Here is a 20,123-nt window from a genome sequence, read left to right as displayed (position 1 = left end):
CTAAGAACTAATTCAGTTTTAGAAAAATGTAGAGAAACAGTAAAAATGTATATATATATATATATATACATACATACACATTTTTAGTGAAAAGTGTCAAATGACAATAACTTATGTAATAATTATTTAAATATGCCATGAATTTATTAAAACTCTTCACTATCTGACCCTGATCCATCTTTAAATAATATAAATTTATTCATAATTTGCTTATTTAGAAATGTAAAATACAGTTTTGTAAAATAAATTTTTCTTTATGCTTGATTTTTTTTTTTTTTTGCAAATATAAGTCAACAGATCTTAATTAAATGTTCAGCTTGAATTTAATTTAAATCATGAACTTTTTGTTGTTTGATGTTTCTGAACTAAATGAACTCATAGCAGTCTCAGTGCATTGAACAATGCAGAATATAATAGAGTAAAGAGCTTGTTTGCTATAGTTTTATACTATCATAAGCCACAAATAGTTATAAAATGTACATTTTCTGTGTGTAACTAATGTCACATATTTTCTACATTATACTAAAACAGTAACTATGGTTTAATTCTCTTTCATGCTCCGTCTTCAGTGTAAGACAGTTCAGGACGCCTCCTTGTGGATTTAAATATTCCCTTCATCCCTTTCAGAGCCTGAGATTTATTTCTGGTGTTTTTCAGAGAAAACATTTAAAACCCATTAGAGCAGTAAACTGTCCTGTAACAGAAACATGTTTTCTGATTGCTGGTTCAAAACAAACACAAGTTTCAGGCCAAATGGGAAGATTTCTGAATTAAAAGCTCCCGTCCATCAATTTTCTGCAGGTAAATCTGTAAATGTAACCATCAAAAGCCAATAACAAACTCATATGGTTTTTTAAAACTCAAAATGTACATTTCACTTTACGCTGACCCAGAATAAGAGCTGCTGAATAGTAATTTCCGACTATGAGCTCTCATTCATTTTGCACCATTTTTCTGTTGGATAATAAATTAAGGACAAACATAAACAAATATGTGAAAACTGATTTATACTGAACTACAATGTTATGGAGAATTAGCTTTTTATGTTTTTCTTGTTTATAGTCGCAGAAATTCTGTGTATACGACAGGAATTTTTAACTTTTGATATTATCGTCTTTAAATAAAGCTACAACCAAGAAATTAATTTTGTGCCGAGGTTAGAAAACCTGGGCACAGTTTACTGTGGGGAAACATGTAACATTGTTTAATGTGCTGCTCTTGATTAACTACATTTGAACTGAACTGAACTGACCCCCTTTCTGTGTCCACATTTTAAATGAGTCACGCATGCACAAAGCTGCTTCTCAGATTTTCCTACCGTAGCGCGGATAGATAGCCATTAATGTCGGTGCTAGTGGGCAGGTTGGATGTATTGATAAGAAATCTGCTGAGTAAGCAGTATGTGACGTAGCATCGATGTGCGCATGAGCACAACCACAGGATAGCACAGATAGAACATCTGGTTCACCAGATCTGATTAAATAATGACTTTTTGAACAACATTTTTGGCGATGACAGTTAAAGGAGCTTTCCCCCCAATTTTAATATTTAACATTTCATCTCAAAGCATCAGATTGTTGCCCAGTGATGATTCGATAATAAAATAATAGGTTGGATCTTTTGGTCAAAACCCAGATGAAGGTGGAAACGTAACTCCAAACCAAAACAACTCAAACTCAAACTCATCCGGTTCAGAGGTTTTTATTCTCTTGAGCCAAAAAGACAAAAACATTTTCCAGTATGAATCCCAGAGCAACAGTGGCGTGCTTAAACACTGAAAACAGAAAAATCCAAAGGAAACAGAAAAATGAGAAAAATCAAAGCAGCTAAAACTTAATTAGACTTTCAGATTAAAACAAATAGAAACATTAAAGCAGCTTTAAATTACCCTAAGCCTGTCAGACATTAAGTAACCATGGAAACGTTCCAACCTCATGAAATGAAACATTGAAAATGAATCACTCAATAATCAATCAATAATTCAAGTATTAATCATCTGAGTCACACAAAGCTCAGCTGAAACTGTGGAAATGCTCCTTTAACACAGGAGGTCAAAACTATAAATACATCAGGAGGGGAACAAAGTGCAAACGATTCCTCCGTCTCTGATTGGTCCAGATTCCTCCGTCCCTGATTGGTCCAAACAGCTGCTGCGTCACAGCGTGTGCTTGACGGCCGTCACCGGCTCCCGCTTGTTCTGCAGGTTCTGCTGCAGATCCTGCAGGAGGCGCTCTCGCTCCTCTGCATCCACCAGGATTTGCTGCCATGAAGAGCAGAAACAAGAGTTGGTTTAAACAGAACAGAGTCTAAACACTGAATCCAGATCCGGATCCAGATCTGTTTTCTGTTTTCCTATAATATATGCAATGGAAATTTCGTTGAATTCTGTTCAATGACAATAAATGCTATCTATCTATCTATCTATCTATCTATCTATCTATCTATCTATCTATCTATCTATCTATCTATCTATCTATCTATCTAAAACCAAATTAATCATCAGTTCTTCAGGTTTTCCTGAACAACCTCTGACCTTTTCCTAGATTTCTCTTTTTCTACATTTCAGAAATTCGACGGTGTATTTAGGCCTCTGCAGATAGAGAACAAAGGAATACATTTGCATAAAAATGTTTAGACTAATCTCTGATATTTTCTAGAAAAATGTGGACATTTATCAGATGTAAAAGTCAAAATTTGTTTTTTCTAGAAAACTTCTGAGATTCTGAGTTTCGAAAGTCAGAAATTTTCAACTTTAGAAAGTCTATCTTCCCAAGTTGTTTTCAAATTTCTAAGATTAATATAAATTTCATGATTTTTTTCAAGCTAATTTTTGACTTTTCCAGCCCAGAAATTTTAATTTATTTTTTTTTCTTCATAGACATTTTTTTGAGTTTTCTTGGCAGTAATTTATCTATTTTTTCTAACTCCAATGGCTGTAATGTGCTGGCATACACACACTTTGGAAGATAGTTTGGCTTTTTGGAAGCAATAAAGAAATATTTTAAAACTTTTGAAATCATTTTTATACAGGTTTCACCTTATGAAGTAAGGGACTAAAGTAGTGAACTTTCTTCACAACATTCTAATTGTTTTATCAGTGGTTAATTGTTTGTTAATTGTTTTAACCACAGCTGCGTGTTTTCTGTAGAATGTGAGGAATCAGGTGTAGTTCAGAGCTGCGCCACCAGAGGGCAGAAGTGGGTGCTGTACCTCGATGAGCCGGTCTCTCTTCTGCAGACTCTCCCTCAGCAGGCGCTCCCGCCGCTCGCCGTCCTCTCGGCTCGTCCGCCGCTCTCTGTCCGTCTTCTTCTGCTGCTCCTCCGCCCGCCTCAGCTGCTGCTGGGCGTCCCGGAACCGGGCCGTCAGGGAGCTGACCGTCTGGGCGTGGCTCTGCTGCTGAGCCTGATGGAGAGACGGAGGGATCAGAGCCGCCGGCTGCAGCCAGATGGCGCTGAACCTTCAGCTGAATTTAAACTGGAGAAGTTTTCACTTTTAGACTCTAGTTCATCAGTGACTCCCTTCCAACTGCCAGCTTCACCCAAATATCTCAGAAATCACCAGACTTTGTTTTTATTTTATCTACCTTATTGCTCCTTTTCAAAATCTTATTAATTAATTTGATTCTTTCTTATTTTATATCAATCTTCAGATCATTTTAATGGCTTGGAGCTGAACAATCTGCCCAGGCACCATGGGTGTCTCTGTGGCCAGCTGAGTGGAGCCCGACTGACCCGGATCCTTTCACATCCTCGGGGAAGCATCCAACATCCTGAAACCTGACGGTGTCTTCGAGGAAAGCTAACGAGGGAAAATGGCCCCCGGGCCACACATTGAACACCCCTGAAGAAAAGGTTCAGGAAAATGTGGATTTATCATAATCAATATTTTCATCCCAGATTTAAGCAACTAGTTTTGTAATTACACATTTTATTGCTTCTTATTCATGATTTAAGCTCCATTTAACTTTATTTTCTGGTTGTTAAAATCTTTGTATTTTTGCATTTAGTGGTAAAATGATTCACTTCCTATTCATAAAGTCAGAATATTTAGGTAAATCCACATAAAGCCTTCAGGTTTGAGCAGTTTCTGCCTGCTTGTCGTGTTTAAATATTTTCAGAGTTTAGAAATGTTTAATCCTGGTCATGAACCTGCAGCAGATCCTGCGACGCCTGCACAGCTGCACTCAGCTTGGTGACCTCTTCACACAAGGTGGCGCTGTTTTCCTCTGCAGTTTCCCGCGGAGCTGCCGCCTGCGCTTCACTTCCTGTCGACTGCTGACCAATCAGAGAGAGAGGAGAAGATTTAGAAGTTTTAGGATGAAAATAAAAATGTTTTCTGGTTTTACTGGTTTGAACTGCAACCAGTGCAGAAGCACAACAGAACCCAGCAGTTCTTAGAGATCGGACCGAGCCGCTCAGATTCTGATAAGAACCCGATGCTGAGAGCGATGACACTGCACTGTAAAAACACTAAATATTAACAACTATTTCTGTCTGGTTTCTACTGCAAATAGAAATATAAAACATTTCAAATAAAAACTAACTTCTGGGAAACTTTTCAGCAAAATGTAGGAGCTGGTTTTCAGTTCCACTGGCAAATTATTGTTACCATTTCTCTATTATATTAACCATATCTCTATAATAAGAAAAAATATTTTTGTACTGAAAACAAGACTACAATGCTTGGTATGGTCTTGAATTTTTGCATAGAAGCAGCTCCTGGTAAAGGTCAGAGGTCAGAGGTCATCTCCAGACCAGCTGAACTCCTGTCTGGTTCCACAGAGAGGACTGAAGGCTCCAGCCTCAGACGCTACAGGCGTCGGCTCGTCTCCATGGAGACGAACACAGACCTCTAGTGAACCGCAGCAAAAACAGAGGTTTGGACCAGAACCGGATCTGCTCACCGGGTGGTCCAGGCGCTGCTGGAGGTTCAGGATCAGAGCGTCCTTGTCCTTCAGGACGGCGGCGGTGGCGGCGTCCCTCCGTCTCCACAGCTCCCGCTGCGTCTCCGCCTCGTCCAGCTGGCGCTCCCTGTCCTTCAGAGACGCCCGGAGCTCCTGCAGACGGAACAACGCTCAGCTCGGCCCAGACCTGGACGTCTACAAAACTCGTCTGTCCTCACGTCGACCACGTCCTGGCTGCTCTGCAGAACCGTCCTCAGCGTGTCCAGGTCTGCCTCACGGTCCCGTCCGGCTCGTCTCAGCGCCTCCACCTCTGCCGCCAGGCTCCTCTCCGCCTCAGTGGCTTCAGACCTCAGAGTCTCCAAGGCAACCTGAAGGACAGACGAGGACGAAACATCAGGACGGATCAGCAGAGACGCCTCATCTCCGTCCCGGTCCAGCTGACCCGTGTGACCTCCAGCCTGGAGGTCACAGCGACCCGCCGTCTGTGGGCCGTTAGCCGACTCGGCCCTGAAGCCAATCAGACGACCTCGACTCTGACCTTGTTATCAGACAGCAGTTCCTTCAGCGTCTCCAGCAGCTTCCCAGTCAGCCGGGTTCCCAGTTCGGCGCCGGTTCCGCTCTCCACACACAGACTTCGGATCAGAACCAAACACTCCTGAGAGGCAGAAACACAGAAACGCGTCCAGGTCAGGGTTCTGTCCGTTAGTGCTTCAGCAGCTGACAGAATAAAACTAAACAGATCAAATAAAACAGTTTGTCTTTGTTCAAAAGTTGCTGGAAGGAAAAAATGTTTTCAGTCCCGATTTAAAAGAAGCAGCAGTTTGAGAACATCTGAGAGTTTGTTTCAATGTGAGGAGCAGAAAAACCAAACACTGGTTCTGGTTCTGGTTCTGATCCAGTTTCCTGGTACTGGTTTGGCAGCAGAATCCAGATCCCAGCAGTGGATGTGCATGTAGAGCCAGCTGTTAGGCAGAGTGGAGGATGAGTGGTGCTGTGGGCCGGTTGCTCTGGAACCGACCCACAGCACCAAACTGCAGACGGCTGCTTACTGGACCGGTCAGCAGAAAAATCATCTCCTCTAAATAAACTCTCCGTTTCTTTAACATTCTCTCTAAAACCAGCTGAAAGCAGAGGTCAAAGGTCAGCTGTTTGGTTAGGTCTGCCCACAATAAGTCAAACAAAGTCCTGGTGGATCATTAACCCCCAGCAGCAGAAGCTCCGCCCCCCTGCAGCTCCACAGCAAACAACGTTCCTGTGGCCTTTGAGCCGGAGCGGAGGATCAACTGGACCCACCGGACCCACCCGGCCGGCCTCACACACCTGGATCAGTCGCTCCCGGCTGTGCAGGGCGTGGCCGAGGCTCTGCAGCACCGAGGCGCCGCCGCTGCCCTCCGGGGTCAGCTGGAGGGAGAGAAGAAGAACGATTTGATTTCAGACACTGGAGAAGGAAAACAGGAAGTGAGAACAGGAAATCATCAACAACCTGCAGTAAAATATGGATATCTGGTGGCAGAACCGGGTCAAAACAAACTCATCTGTGTGTGTGTGTGTGTGTGCGTGTGTGTGTGTGTGTGTGCGTGTGTGTGTGTGTGTGTGTGTGTGTGTGTGTGCGTGTGTGTGTGTGTGTGCGTGTGTGTGTGTGTGTGTGTGTGTGTCAGATCAGACTCTGAACAAAATTTAAGACTCACAGAAAGCGACCAAACATTCATAATGATTCACAGAGCCGTTAGCTGAGCAGCAGAAGCCGGAGAGAATCCATGCAGACATGGAGTCAACATGAAGAATAAAGAATAAAAACATTCAGGCTGAAATTTAAACTAATGTAAATACTGATCAGTTTAAATGTGAAGGCTGTTTTTACAGATAAATCTGGAATTCTGCAGGTTTCACAAACTCAAATTTAAGACATTTTAGTGCCAGATTTAATTCATGTAAAGACCTAAAAACCCTATAAATCAAAGCGTCTGATGAATCGTCCAGCCGGCGGAGGTCGCGCCCTCTCCAGTCATTTCCTACAGAGCTAGCATGATGAGGCCACGACCGCTAGCCGTCCTCAGACAAGCGACCAATGACATTGAAGCCTGTGATACATTGGGCTGTGATTGGTCGCTCTGTGTGTTCAGCCCATCAGTTTGTTGAACACCAAAAAGCTAACCAGCGAATTTTAGCAGCTAGCTACAGGAAGCATCAAACGGCTCGAGCCACAGAACAATTTAAGACCCGAAGGCCAACTTCTATATTTTATGAAATTAAGACATTTTAAAAGGCTTAATTTTAGATACATTAATGTAAGACTTAAGCTTTTAAGTTAATTATGGCTAAAATAATATATAACAACACATTTGATGGCTGATTGTATTAGTAATCTCCCACCAACTTTCATGTTTTTTTTTACCCCTCCAGGGTCTTTAGTGGCTCTAGTGTCCCTTATATGACAGCAGGCTGACAGGAAACAGGGAAGGAGAGGGGGGAAGACATGCGGCAAATGTCGTCGGGTCCGGGAGTCGAACCCGCGACGGCCGCGTCGAGGACTCAAGGCCTCCAAATACGGGTCGCGCTAATCACTACGCCACCACGGCACGCCCCAACTTTCATGTTTTAAATTGATCTGGAATCTGAGTCTAAACAGGAAAGGTTTTCCCTCCTCAGACCTTTTATCTGAAACGTTTAGAGATAAAGTCAAGGCTCAGTGAAGGTTTGGTGTTCCGACTCATCCTGAAGGAAAACTCCTGCAGCTTTTTAACACCACAATAAAATGAGATTTTCCCTGAGTGGAAGCCATCGGTTATGAAAGCAGCTTCCCTGCTGGTTTGAACCTGCAGCGGCTCGTCGGTCTGACTGATCCGGTTCTGATCAGCTGAGGGGCCCCGGGGCCACTGCACCGGTCCGGGTGGATTCCTCACAGCGCCGGCCTGCGTGTGCACCTGCAGCTCTGATGACACGCCCCGCGCTGCTTTCACAGCGCCGATCTTCACACTGATTGCTTCACGAGGCTGTTTGCCAGCTGACTCCCATAAACCTGCTTGTCCAGCCGAATCAAAAGGTTCAGAGCTGCTGACATACCAGGGCGGGACGCGGATCTATAATTAGAGCCGTAAACTGCAATGTTTAATCTGCTGAAATCACCTGAAAAGGCTTTTACTTTGTAATGAAGCTGAGAAGCGAGACCTGAATCACTGAAACATCCAGAAATTATTCACTTTAACTGGAGCCGACGGTCAGAGCTGAGCAAACATGCAGGGAGGAAGTTTCTGGAGAACTGCTGACAGGTGGAGGCGAGACGTGAGGAAGGCCGTAAAACATTTAGGCTCACCATGAGAAGGTCAAAGGTCATCCTGCTCCTCAGTCATGTTTCCATGAACTTAGCAGCTTTTCCTCAACCTTTCAGAAACAGATCTGTGTCTCGTTGCTTCAACACGTATTTTGATTTTTTCTCTGTTTGTTTTATGATATTCCTCTGTTTTCTGCTGTATGAAGTTTAAATGTTTTCTGGACAGATTGTTGTAGAAAACCTGACAGTTTAGTGATCACTGATCTCAGTTCAGTTGTTTTGGTTTCTTCTTGCTTCAAATCTCCACGATCAACATAACTAATCTCTAATAATCTCTAATAATCTCTGCTAATCCAGTCTTCTTCTGAAAAGCAGACACATAAAGAGTGTTGAAGGTCGGTTCTTACCAAGCCCAGGTCCTCCGATCCGTTGACCTGATCCGGTCCGGCCCGTCTCAGCTCGGCCTCCAGGGTTCTGATCCGGGTCCCGGCCTGGTCCAGTTGGGCTCGGAGGTGCCTGACCGCACTCTGAAGCCGGCCGGTGCTGTTCTGGAATCACAGAGGTTCTCTTGGATCAGGCGGTCCAAATGGCAGAGGATTTTTATAATTTTGGTTAAAATGATAAAGTAACTAATGTTTTTTAAATATTGATATAAAAATGCTAATTTCCAGCTAAAAAGACTCAGATCAGTGACTGTCCCTGGAAAACCACCAACACATCGCGCTGCTACGCCTGATGGAGCCTCACCTCTCGGTGCAGCGGCATGTACTCGTCCCTCAGCTCTGTCAGCACGTCTCCGTCCTCCTCCTCCGCCTGACCTCCTCCGTTCTCCAGAACCCCAAAGTTCAGAACCCGGCTGACCCCAGGTGACGCCGGCCCGGGGTTTTTCCCGCCCTTCCGGCCCAGCACTGGGATCTTACTTCCAGACGGCGAGCTGAGCGGCTTCCCTTCGATGCTCCTCAGCTCTGATAGCACAAAGCTAACCGACTGGTCACCGGGGGAACAGAACAGGTCGTTGCCGTCCAGAGTGTCCAGCGAATGGACGGACTCTGTGCGAGAAGGCGGCCGGAGCGAAAGGCTGGACCCGGTCAGGGACGGCGGGCTGGACCTGGGAACGCCGTGCCAGTGGAGCGGCATGCTCCGGGACTTGTCCCGGGTCAGCTCCAACGGGGAGAAGGGCATGTGGCGAGGAATCCCGCAGACCGACTCGTAGTTTGAATCAGAAACCCGTAAAGAGTCGCAGCCTTCACAGCCTTTGCCCTTCCGGCACCGCTTACCGGTTCTGATGAAGTACGGACACGTGTCCCACTTCTCGGACCAGCACTCGTACTCCGACAGAGCCATGTTGTCCTTCAGCATCTCCCGGTAGCCCTCCTTCTCCGCCTCACTGTCCTCCTCGCTGGCGCTGCTCCGGTTCCGGAGCTCCTGCGGGTGTCTCTGCCGGTAGTTCTGCCGGACCCACTGCCGGATCCTGTCCCGCTCCTGGGTCAGCTTCTGAAGCCGCTCAGACGAAAGAACCTGGACCCGGGCGATCACCGTGTCGAACTTGAACACTCGCTCCAAAGCAGAAACACATTTGCCGCACACAAACTCTCCGGTTCTGCCTTTCCTCGGTACCGACTGTCCCAGAATGTGGGTCAGAACAGCCAGAATGTCCACAGACTTGGACGGGGAGCTCAGGGACACTTGGGACCGGGACAGAGACCCGGAGGAGCCCAGAGACAACGTGCTGCCTGTGAACAAACAACAGATTTATTTCCTGAACGCAGGGTGGAGTGGAGATGCACCGATCCGATATCTGTATCGGTTCTGATACTGAATAATTTCTAGATGGAGTATCAGTGACGATGTGTCCGATCCACGAGGGCAGATCTATCCAATCTAATTCTATGCTTTGCGCTCTGAGCGACGTTGTGCTTTGTTATTTATTTTGGATTATATTTAGAATTCATAATTGTATTTTCTTAGACATTTGAAAGAAAGTTTGTTGCTGTTTATTTTTACATGTCTGGTTGTGAATCTGTTGGTTTGATCAGTTTCAGTTTCTTTATTATTTATTTTCTATTGGCTGAAAGGACTAAAGTTGCTTTTACATTTAAACCAGTTTGTGAAGCTACTGGTGTATTAACCTGAGCTGAACTGGTGCAGAGTTATTAAATAAATCTGTACTTCAGAATATTTATGTATTTATGTTAAAAAAAGAAACGTTTTAAATCAGTTCAGCTGTTTCTCTGTATCGGATCAGTATCGGCCGATACTAAACCTCAGATATTGTATCGGTGCCTCCCAGGCATGGAGGACATGTCTGTTTTCTCCAGACTCACCCCAGGGACTGCTCTGAGTGGACCGGGTCAGGCTCCCGCCTCTCACTGACCCGGTTGGGGTAACGGGCTGATCGTTCCTCCTGTTCTGGGCCGCAAACAGCCATCGGCGTTGGTTTCCCTGGAGACTACCGCCGCATATTCGGCACAGCTCGTTCTTCCTTGTGCTGGACATCATGGCGCAGATGGCGACAGCTTTCAGGGTCCAACAAATATGGAGACTTCTCTGTGGATGTCAGCAGAATTTACAGAATTAGTCGACATCAGAACCACGATCCCAAATGGACCAAACAAAACCACGTAAACTGGTTTCTTCACACAGCAACATTTTAAAATTGTCAGTTGATTTTCAAAACCTGAGAGACGCATGATGTTAAAAATCATAGATCTAACAAGTTTGGTCGTACAGGATGTGATGTCGAGCCACACGGCAGGAGCAACACACACACACACACACACACACACACACACACACACACACACACACACGCACACACACACACACCCCTTCAGATGGCAGATGCAGAACCTCTAGAGACCAAACATGAGTTCAGAGTAAACAAACAGAAGCAGTCATGATAGTTTGGGGATGGCAGGGATATTTCATAAGATAATTTTTGGAGCCATTCAGAAAAGCCAGGATGTAATTAAGATCGTCGAAAACAAGTCAAATCTGAATTAATATCGAGTTCAACAGGATCTTGTTTGTTCAGTTCTGGCCCATGTTTCAGGTCCAGCGATGCGTCAGTATCGGTATCAGCCGAAGTTCACAATATTTTAACACATCGGTAAATGAAACTGGCCCAATTATACCAACAAGAAACGTTGATTTTCAAGACTGATTTAAACTGAAACACAGAAGCACCGTCAGTGGAGTGATCCCTCCGTCATGGTGCTGAAAGAACAGGAAAATTTAAATAACATTGGTAAATATGGATTAACAACCACAACAGCAACTTAAGTATCGAATATCAATATCAGCCTAAACTATCATATCAGCTCATTTCAGCTTCATCTCTATTCAGGATTAGAAATGAAGGTTGAATCTAGATGGACTAAATCTAGAGCTTCAAATCTCAGCCAATCTCCATCAGAATGACAGATCAGAGCTCATTTATGCAAACTAAAACTGATAGTTTGCTGGAAGGAAAACCTCACCATCAACCTGAAGAGAACATTTCAGGTTTTTCTGGTTGACACCATAATGAAGGCCAAAAAGCATGTTTGACATTTAACTCTCATCTGAAGACTGTTGCGAAGTTTTAAGATAATCCTGTTTTCTCTTTAGAACAGCGACACAATCCCAGGGCTGCAGGGATTTCTGCGGGTTCTGGGTTCAGATCCCAGTTTCCTCACACAATCTAAAGAAAACACAAAAGTCATAAACAGAACCCAGATCAGACTGGTTTCTGTCTCAGTTCATCAGAAATCTGCGTTATAAACCTGGTTAGCTTCGGGAATCTCCGCTGCTGGACTTGGACTGAGCCGTTTTCCATAAAGCAGCTCTGAGTTGATGCTGAGCTGGAAAACTCAGAGGGAATGCTGACATGAGCTCAGACTCCCGGCTCTCCGGTCTCTTCCTGGATGTTCGAGCCGCTGCAGGATGTTTTCCCCGCAGGGCGGGACACGTCGTCCTTAGCCACGCTGTCACTGACTCCACAGCCCGGCGGACCGGACCGGACCAGGCTGTCCGCGGTCCGGACAGGAAAACATGAGCTCAGGGCGGAGACATTTAAAGCAACACGTTCCTGAATCCCGAAAGAAAACTTTGGAAACGGCTGAACTTTCCTCTGTGTCTGCTGCTATTTATAACCCACAGCGGCGCAACCCGGTTCGGTTCGGTTCCGGTCGCTCTAACTGCTGCAAAGCTTCACAAACACATTCCCAGCTTTTATTTTGAAGCGCAGCGGTGAACGTACCTTTGAAGTGGTCCCGAGGACTCACGCGCTCAGCCCGGGGTCACGGTTTCAGTGTCCGCGCGAGGACCGATAGTCTTCATCACACATGACGTCAGGAGGGAGAGCGGAGCCGGAAAACGGTCTGAGCAGAACCGAGAGCCGCGGGACAAATCTGGACCTCCGGAACCGACTGAAGAGGAGCCGCGTTGCGACACACCGGAGCTGACAGGGACTGGAGGGGGAGTCACCTTTCTGACGTCACTGGTCACACCTGTCCGAGCGGGAGCGCTCACGTGTTCAAATCTCAGCTCCACAGAGACACGCGCGTGGTTTGGACTGTAAATATACTTTATTAAAGGTTTTCAACTTTTCTTTCTGTGTAGTTTAGATCATTTATCACTCATGATAACTTATTAGTCTAACGTTGTTTACAGTTTTATCTGTTTTACCTGCAGAGGATTTTTTTCTGGAACTTAAGAAAATAAACGTTTTGAAAAAAAAAAAGATTTTGATTTAAAACCTTTATTAAAAATTACAACCACACATTTTGTCGCAGCGCCATCATGTGGCATGCGGACCTGTGTTTTAATCATACAGGATGGTTCATGTGATCGAACAGGATCGATACCGTCCGGCCCTCATCGGTTCGCTCCAGAAAATCAATGTTGTGTCTCTGACTGATCGCTGCTGCAGCTTCTGGCTCATCATGTGTGAAGGACAGAAGAGTCACCAGGCTGCAGAGCAGAGCTCAGGATCTGACTTTTTATTGTTGTGTATCAGGAGGTCACTATGGTAACACAGCAAATAGTATGCAAAGTCAATAAAATGCAGAAACTATGTATCAGTGATTTATCACCAGGATTTCTTAGAGTTGTAAAGTGGATCATTTTCTGACCTTAAAAACACACAAAGCAAAAAAAAAAGGGGGAAGATAATTAAGTGTTTAAGGAAAAAACATGTTTAAAGGTATGAAACATTGAAAAGTGTTGAAAGCAACAGAGAAAAAAACGATATGAAATATTATTGATAATGTAAATAAAATACGTTTCAGCCATTTAAACTCTTTAATACTGGAAGTCTGAAGTGTTTATTGCAAGAATATGCAGCTTTTGTTACTATAAAACTGGAAATAACAAACAAACAAACATCATAAAATAACATACCATCTGATTATTTTAACTTTCTGGAGAAAGTGGGATTATTAGAAGAGTATGAGTAATATCAAAATAGATTATAGATTGCAAACAACGAGGTAATTCTTTGTAAAGGCACTTAAAGTTTCAGATAAAACTTTCTATTATAACACAATAGTTTCACATTAACATCTGCAGTCTTGTTCTAGTATGTCTATAGAAACATGGATATAAAAGTTATAGAGAGCAATAATTAAGCAACACAAATATTAAAGTGTTTACAGACATCAGGGGAAAGAAGGACAATTATTCATTGGGTTGTAATATTTTACCTCATCCTCCATGTTGAGCCCTCATAATCTTTTCACAATTTCTCTTTTAGTACAAACTGTTCTTAAAGATGACATGTTTTAAATAATCTTGGGGCAAATCGAACCTCCAACCAGCATCTCTTTCATATGAGCCACCTCTCTATGCAGTTTTTGAACACAGTGAAGTCGGAGTGCCAGTGTGTGTGTTTGACTCCGGGCTGAACACACACCGACACGTCGCCGCGGGCGTCCAGCGTCTTCAGACCAAACGTGTCGTTTTTATAAAACTGTCAGAGGCAGAGAGGAAGACCACAACTTATGAATATCAAAGCGTTGATGAGGTTAAAACATTTGATCTGACTGGTTTTCCAGCTGAAGTTTGTTCTTATTAAAGTTCTCCAACCAATCACAGAAAGTTATTCTCCAAATGATGCAGCAGACATCGACTGGACCTCCAGTTTTATCCTCCAGCAATGGGACAGGGGCAACCCAGCACCTCAAAATCCTCATAAATGTTTGATTTCTGCCCTCATAAAGGACATTTTACTCTATTATCAGACTTTTCTTTCTCATTAGATTGAATTTAGTTGAAAGAGGTTGAAGAAACATCAACTGGTTGCAGAAAAACATCAGCTGGTCACCTACCGCCTGGTTCCTCATTTCCACAACACCTTCGTTGGAGTCGTAGAACCCAAACTGGCTGCACAGGAAAGAGGAAGCAATTATTTCTTGCTTAAAGCTTCTGAAACCTTATTTGGTCGAAACTTCATGTTGATAAACTGAAAGTGAAAATAACCACTTCTCTGTTGTTTGTGTTCACACCAAACCAACAAGTCTTGATTGTAAACCTCTAACTGTTTGTAATGATCTCTGAAGCACAAGATGTTATTTATCTAAACGAGAACCAGAGTAAGCCGGACCTGATGGTGCCTGACATGGCAGCTGTCCTTGTCAGAGACACTGAATTGACCAGATAATGAGTCGCAGAGGGAAAACATTTCTTAAAGTGGTAAAACCTGGATTGCCATGGCGTGATGACGCCGTCATCTGGTCCTCCAATCAGCACCATCTTCTTGATACGCAGGAAGTTTTCTCTCCAATCTGAGGGAAGGATTGCAGATGCAGATAAGAAAAAAGTGTTTTAGATGCATATCACTGGAGTTAAACAGGTCATTTCATCAACTGGATTATATTTTACTTTTCCTACAAAATATGGATTCCTCTCTTTTAAAGATAATAACTCTTGTTTCTGTTCAGCTGCAGAACGTTTTGGCATCTCCATGCATTTATCTGTTCTAAGCCTCTGTGTGGATTCAACCCACTGTCTGCCTGTAGACAGTGGGTCTATCAGGACAAAACATCATTAAGTAATGAAATAAAGACCAAAGGTGCCATGAAGGCAGCTGGTTTAGTACCTTTCAGGTGCTGGTGAGGTATTTCACCGTTAATCAGAGGCAGGAAGGTGTTGCCCTTCAGGTAGCAGGCTCTATGGTGAGGGTCTGCACAGAGGAAATACAGCATATTTTGTTTTGTGTTCTGGTCACACAGAGGCTCTTGCAGAGTTCCTGCTCCCCACCTACCGTTCCAGTAGTCACAAAACGAAAAATGCTGCCCCACTTTGTTGTAGCAGAAAAGATAAGCATTCTTCTTTACACAGCCAGGTAACCACTGCAGGTAATCTGTGTCTGTGGAAAAACATCACACCTGTCAGCCTTGTGTTGATTTTCCTTTAAATAGAAAAGAAGAGAAGACACCCAAACCCTGAAGCAAACATCTGACCTCCGTACTGTCCAGCCAGGGGGGATGACAGGGAGATGAAGGTGTGAACGTTGTGATTTGGAGACGTAGACAGAACTGCTCTGCAGATTAAACCACCTTAAAAAAGTCAAAACAACTAAATTAGGCAAACGTCAGATGCTGGTAGTCTGTGGCTATCGCTGCCAGTATCAGTTCACCTGGATGGAGATGATCTGACTGTGGCAGATTTAACAGAAGCAAACAGTAGATGTTGGTCCTACTCCCACATGGTGGAGGCGCTGCTGTCCCTGGTTCTGACCCAACAAACGGACATTTCTCAGGAACCAAGGCAGCAGCTACAGGCTGTGGCCATCTGATTATCTTTAGGGGTAAGATTCGAGTCTTAAGGTTGGAAAGCCTCATTACCATCACCCTTATCTTTAGCTTCAGCCACTGATCCTCTGTCAGTCATAAGAAACATCTTGAGAATTGCTTTAAACTTGAATCTGCCTAAATAGTTTTGCTACTGACTGTTCAGGAGAGCAGATGATGACAGATGATTTCAGATTATGCTAATCTATAATCTGACAGATTGACTCTGCTAAAACTGGGCTCTTAGTGGTGTCAATCACTCTTATGTATGTGCTAATAGGTTCCAGCTAACCCTAATGCTAACAGGTTTCTATTATCACTAATACTAACATCAAGCTAAGACCAATGCTAAAGACTCATGCTAACACTAATGCTAATCATCTGGTTTTATTTTTTGTAAATTTAGTTAAAGGTCTCCAGTTTTCTTTGAGGGGAGAACCGACAGAAGCAACTTTATTTATTAACTAACTTTAATAAACAGCCATAATTGATTTCTTTGAGTAAAGACACGCTGCCAGGCCAGAGCGACAGAAGTTATATTTGTACACCTGCAGATGAATTATGGTTTTTATTTATGAGTGTGTCTTGCAGCTACAAAACCTTTTCCAACCAGCTACAAGTTAAACTTGTTTCCATGTTCTGAAGAACTGTGAAGAGAAAGACTAGGAGGCATCATGATCGGGTCTATTAATGACCAGAGGAAATTCCAGGTAACTTCTTGGATCCAACAAGCTACAACAGGCAGGAATCTTTCCCAGATTCAGTGGAAGAAAACACTGCATACACATTACATACAGCTGGAGGAGGAACGAAATGACGAATGTATTCTGTGGATTTTGTTACGCATAAAGTTTCATAGTCCTTAAATAATGAAGGATTCAAGAACTTTTGGAGCAAGTTACTTAACTCCACCCATGTGAGCCTTGAGGTTTGATCTTCATTGATTCAGAAAAAACACATTGAAATTTCAGGGTCTAGTCCAATCATTCATCCATCCATTGTCTATAGCTGCGTGTTGAAGCAGAGCTGAGGGGTGGATGTGGGAAGGACAAACTGATTTTATAGGTTAGATCTGGAAGATACTAAAATTAAAGATGTTTCTTGTCCATTTTTGGCTCACTCAGCGTCACTGTTTCTCCTGCCTCAGGACGGTTTGAGTCTGCTCACCTTGTGAGAAACACAACACATGGACTCCCTCAGGATGTGCGCTCGTGATTTTCTCAATGGCCTTCCTGAACTCTGGGATTTGAATCCACAACGGCTTCATGCTCTTCCCGATGTTGAACAGACTGATGATCTGCACCTCCGTACCTGGATGCACCTGGATGCAAATCAGTAAAAACAATAAATAAATCAGAGAAATAAACCATTTAAAACAAAAACTGTGACTCCATAAGTCTGTAATTACAGATGAATCTGGCAGTTCTTCAGCTGAGTGTTACCAACCAACCATCAGATGTTTCTTGCTCCCTGAAACAAAACTCACTGTGAGGAATTGAAAATCACAGAGGAACAGAAATCAGGGGTTTGAAATGCCGGGTTGGATTTCACTTCACCTAAAATCTCCAGCTGTGCTTCAAACTGTTCACCGTTTTTATTTTATGAAGTCCATGAACTGAACTTGACTGCAATGTTTCTTTGGGATCTATCTGAGCTACAATGAGGTTTTCTAATACATCCTGTGGAATAGAAAACGGTGGATGTTCTTCAGAAAAGCTAACCTACATGGTTTAAAACTTACCTTTTCTGCCATGGATTTAAACATTTTCTATTTAAATGTCTTGCTGAATCCTGAACTCAGTCTTGTTTTGTTAACAACACTAATAATTCAAATGAGGCCATCACCAATCACAGAAAGTCACATTTTATACCTGACATAAATCTGGATCATGCGGGGAGGGGAGCTAAAATCGTGATTTCCATCGGTCTTTTTTTTTTTTAAACATTTTTCATCAAATTGTGTTTTTGTGATAAGTTCCTGATACAAAACTTCCTACAAATCCCATTTAAACATGAATCTTTGCAAAGCTGAATGTCTTAGATGTGATCTCTTCAAAGCATCAGCAGATGCAAAATAAAATGTCCCGGTTCTAAGAAACCAAAGTGCAAAGAAAATAAGATTTAGAGTCCAAGGTCAAATTTAACACTAGGATGATACAGTTTTCGAGTCCTTCCCATATCGGCTCAACAGGGCCAAAAGGCCGGAGTCCACCCTGACGACTCTGATGGCTCAAATTAGCATCCCTTCTTCAATTGTAAATGTGGTCGTTGACCGTCGGGCCAGAAGGTAGGAATGTGAATAGTCCATGTTGGGGGTGGGTATCTATGATACCTGCAGGAGATCAGGTCTCCTGTAGGTAGTGCTCTTCAGTTTAGTTTTGAAGCATACATGAAGTGTTTTTGGAGAGATGTGACCTTTTGCAGCTGATCCATGATGTTGTGCTGCATTATCCAGGTCATTTTGCCAAATGTACATAGAGTTTGCAAAACATACAATCTGTTTCAAAAAATATGCAAAGGTTTTTCTAAAAGAAATTAGTAATGTTTCTCTTTGAAATAAAGCTAAGAGGGTATAACATGACAGTTTAGAAATAAACTAACCAAATTAATTGTGTTGATCCACCTCAAAAAAATCATGCAAAAAGTGTAAGCAAAAGAAATCTGGGAGACTTTGCACATGCAAATTTGCATGCAGCCTTTTGTGCTGTGGAGGATAAATAGGTGACGGCTTCACCTATTTAGTTCACAAGAACTAATGGCATTTATTTCAGTCATAATCTTGCGGGGGGTGACCAAGGTTCCATCACTATGTGACAGCTGGTCAGCAAACCTGGCAAACATGATTGACATGGCAGCACTGAATGCACATGTGCTTTATCAGGCATGCATTGGGGTGCAGGAGAGACGGGTGGACTTCCTGGTTGAGCTTGCAAAAGAGTTGGGTAACTCTCATGTGAGTGAGAAGAAGGCACACAAGGAGAAACTGCTTCGGCAACAACCTTCCACACCCAGCTCAGGCAAAAGGGCGAAGTGTCAGGTCAACCATCGATGCAGGATGCGTGTCCTGAGGCCGAAACATCATCAGTGACCCCTCACACCCCCACCATGGACTGTTCTCCCTGCTGCCCTCTGGAAAGAGGTTCTGCAGCATCCGGTGCAGGCCCACCTGGTTCCGAAACAGCTTTTTCCTACTTGCCATCAGACTTTTATTTTACTCACAACATTGGAACTTCAAACATTATCCTGAGCCGTATGCAACGAAATTTCGTTCTTTATACACCCTGTGCATTGAAAATGACAACAAAGTCAGTCTAAGTCGAAGTCGAAGTCTAAGGAACAATTGTGCAACTGTGAGATGCGTTGAGGCCATTACCAGGGTACTGATAAGGTAATGGCCCTATTTACTGAACAAAAGCACCTGCTAGATAAAATCCTTCAGGCCAGTTGGACTATCGAAGCCGATATAGGTATACGTCAAAGTGGACTAACTCTAGCCATTCTAGTATGATTGAAAGAAATCTGGCTGCTTGGAAAGAAAATACTGAAAAAAACTGGTGGTGGATCAAGATTTTTGCACAGTATTTTAAAATGAAAAAAAGTGATAAATGTCTTAAAAAGCTGTGATAAAGTGTACAAATAGCATCAGATGTTTTACAAAATTATACCAGTTATAGCTAGTTGTAATTTAATCTAGATTAAAAACTTTCAGTGAGTTACTATGGTGATGAGTCCCACCTCATTAATGAAGCCTGAGAGATTTTTAAACTGTTCGGGTCCGTCCAGGATGCCGTGGACGATGATGACAGGTTTGTATCCATCTGTGGAGCCTGAAGCCAGCAGCAGCAGCAGCAGCAGCACCGCCGGGGGCCCCCCGCTGGCCCGCGGACCCCTCATCTCCACCTGGTCGCAGGTCGCTGAGGATCGGCGGCAGGAGGAGACCTGATCAGGAACTGTTTGCTTTTTCCCTCCTCTTTGTGATGGCTGGCGTGCTTGCTTTGCAATATCCGTATTATGTTGTAATTTAAATGAAACCCAACCCACGCAGCCACGCTGCAGCGCTTCAGTGCTTCTGTAATATTGCGGTTTCCAACATGAAGCTTCTCGTACAAAACCAGAGTCAGCAGCGTGTTACAGTTTGTCCATTTAGATCTTAGAAATGAACTGTTAAATTTAAGTG

At 43.5% G+C, this 20,123-nt stretch overlaps 2 protein-coding genes across 4 annotated transcripts; both read right to left on the bottom strand.

Annotated features, from left to right (window-relative positions):
• Window positions 1–1,685: 1,685 nt before the first annotated feature.
• LOC111608126 lies at window positions 1,686–12,743 on the bottom strand. 3 transcript variants are annotated; one of them, XM_023331042.1, is made up of 11 exons: window positions 12,415–12,743; window positions 10,499–10,721; window positions 8,922–9,907; window positions 8,582–8,722; window positions 6,224–6,304; window positions 5,442–5,558; window positions 5,122–5,271; window positions 4,904–5,056; window positions 4,149–4,274; window positions 3,211–3,402; window positions 1,686–2,260 (listed from the first exon to the last, which is right to left on the bottom strand). In XM_023331042.1, exons 2-11 carry the CDS (start codon window positions 10,671–10,673, stop codon window positions 2,156–2,158), a joined length of 2,226 nt encoding a protein of 741 aa, XP_023186810.1. In that variant the 5' UTR covers window positions 10,674–10,721; window positions 12,415–12,743; the 3' UTR covers window positions 1,686–2,155. The 3 variants fall into 3 exon arrangements, with proteins under 3 accessions (XP_023186810.1, XP_023186812.1, XP_023186811.1); XM_023331044.1 differs by having other exon boundaries at window positions 4,149–4,271; window positions 12,415–12,742; XM_023331043.1 differs by lacking the exon at window positions 12,415–12,743 and adding an exon at window positions 11,939–12,359.
• Window positions 12,744–13,128: 385 nt separating this feature from the next.
• On the bottom strand, window positions 13,129–19,963 carry LOC102235654 (lysosomal thioesterase PPT2-A-like). Its single transcript, XM_005801841.2, has 8 exons — window positions 19,682–19,963; window positions 17,114–17,267; window positions 15,617–15,712; window positions 15,418–15,522; window positions 15,253–15,336; window positions 14,854–14,938; window positions 14,483–14,537; window positions 13,129–14,124 (listed from the first exon to the last, which is right to left on the bottom strand). Exons 1-8 carry the CDS (start codon window positions 19,838–19,840, stop codon window positions 13,981–13,983), a joined length of 882 nt encoding a protein of 293 aa, XP_005801898.1. The 5' UTR covers window positions 19,841–19,963; the 3' UTR covers window positions 13,129–13,980.
• Between the last annotated feature and the right edge of the window lie 160 nt (window positions 19,964–20,123).

The sequence above is a fragment of the Xiphophorus maculatus genome, chromosome 3, assembly GCF_002775205.1.
Source record: "Xiphophorus maculatus strain JP 163 A chromosome 3, X_maculatus-5.0-male, whole genome shotgun sequence".
In the NCBI taxonomy this organism is placed as follows: domain Eukaryota; kingdom Metazoa; phylum Chordata; class Actinopteri; order Cyprinodontiformes; family Poeciliidae; genus Xiphophorus; species Xiphophorus maculatus.
This window is presented reverse-complemented; position numbering and strand designations above follow the sequence as displayed.

Excerpts from the sequence above, each read along its gene's own strand:
- LOC111608126 (XM_023331042.1), bottom strand. The coding sequence starts at position 10,673 with ATGATGTCCAGCACAAGGAAGAACGAGCTGTGCCGAATATGCGGCGGT. Across the intron at positions 9,908-10,498 it reads CACTCAGAGCAGTCCCTGGG|GCAGCACGTTGTCTCTGGGC; the intron begins GTGAGTCTGGAG and ends GTTTGTTCACAG. Across the intron at positions 2,261-3,210 it reads AGAGAGACCGGCTCATCGAG|CAAATCCTGGTGGATGCAGA; the intron begins GTACAGCACCCA and ends TCTTCATGGCAG.
- LOC102235654 (XM_005801841.2), bottom strand. The coding sequence starts at position 19,840 with ATGAGGGGTCCGCGGGCCAGCGGGGGGCCCCCGGCGGTGCTGCTGCTG. Across the intron at positions 15,523-15,616 it reads CCTGGCTGGACAGTACGGAG|ACACAGATTACCTGCAGTGG; the intron begins GTCAGATGTTTG and ends GTTTTTCCACAG. Across the intron at positions 15,337-15,417 it reads GTTTTGTGACTACTGGAACG|ACCCTCACCATAGAGCCTGC; the intron begins GTAGGTGGGGAG and ends TCCTCTGTGCAG.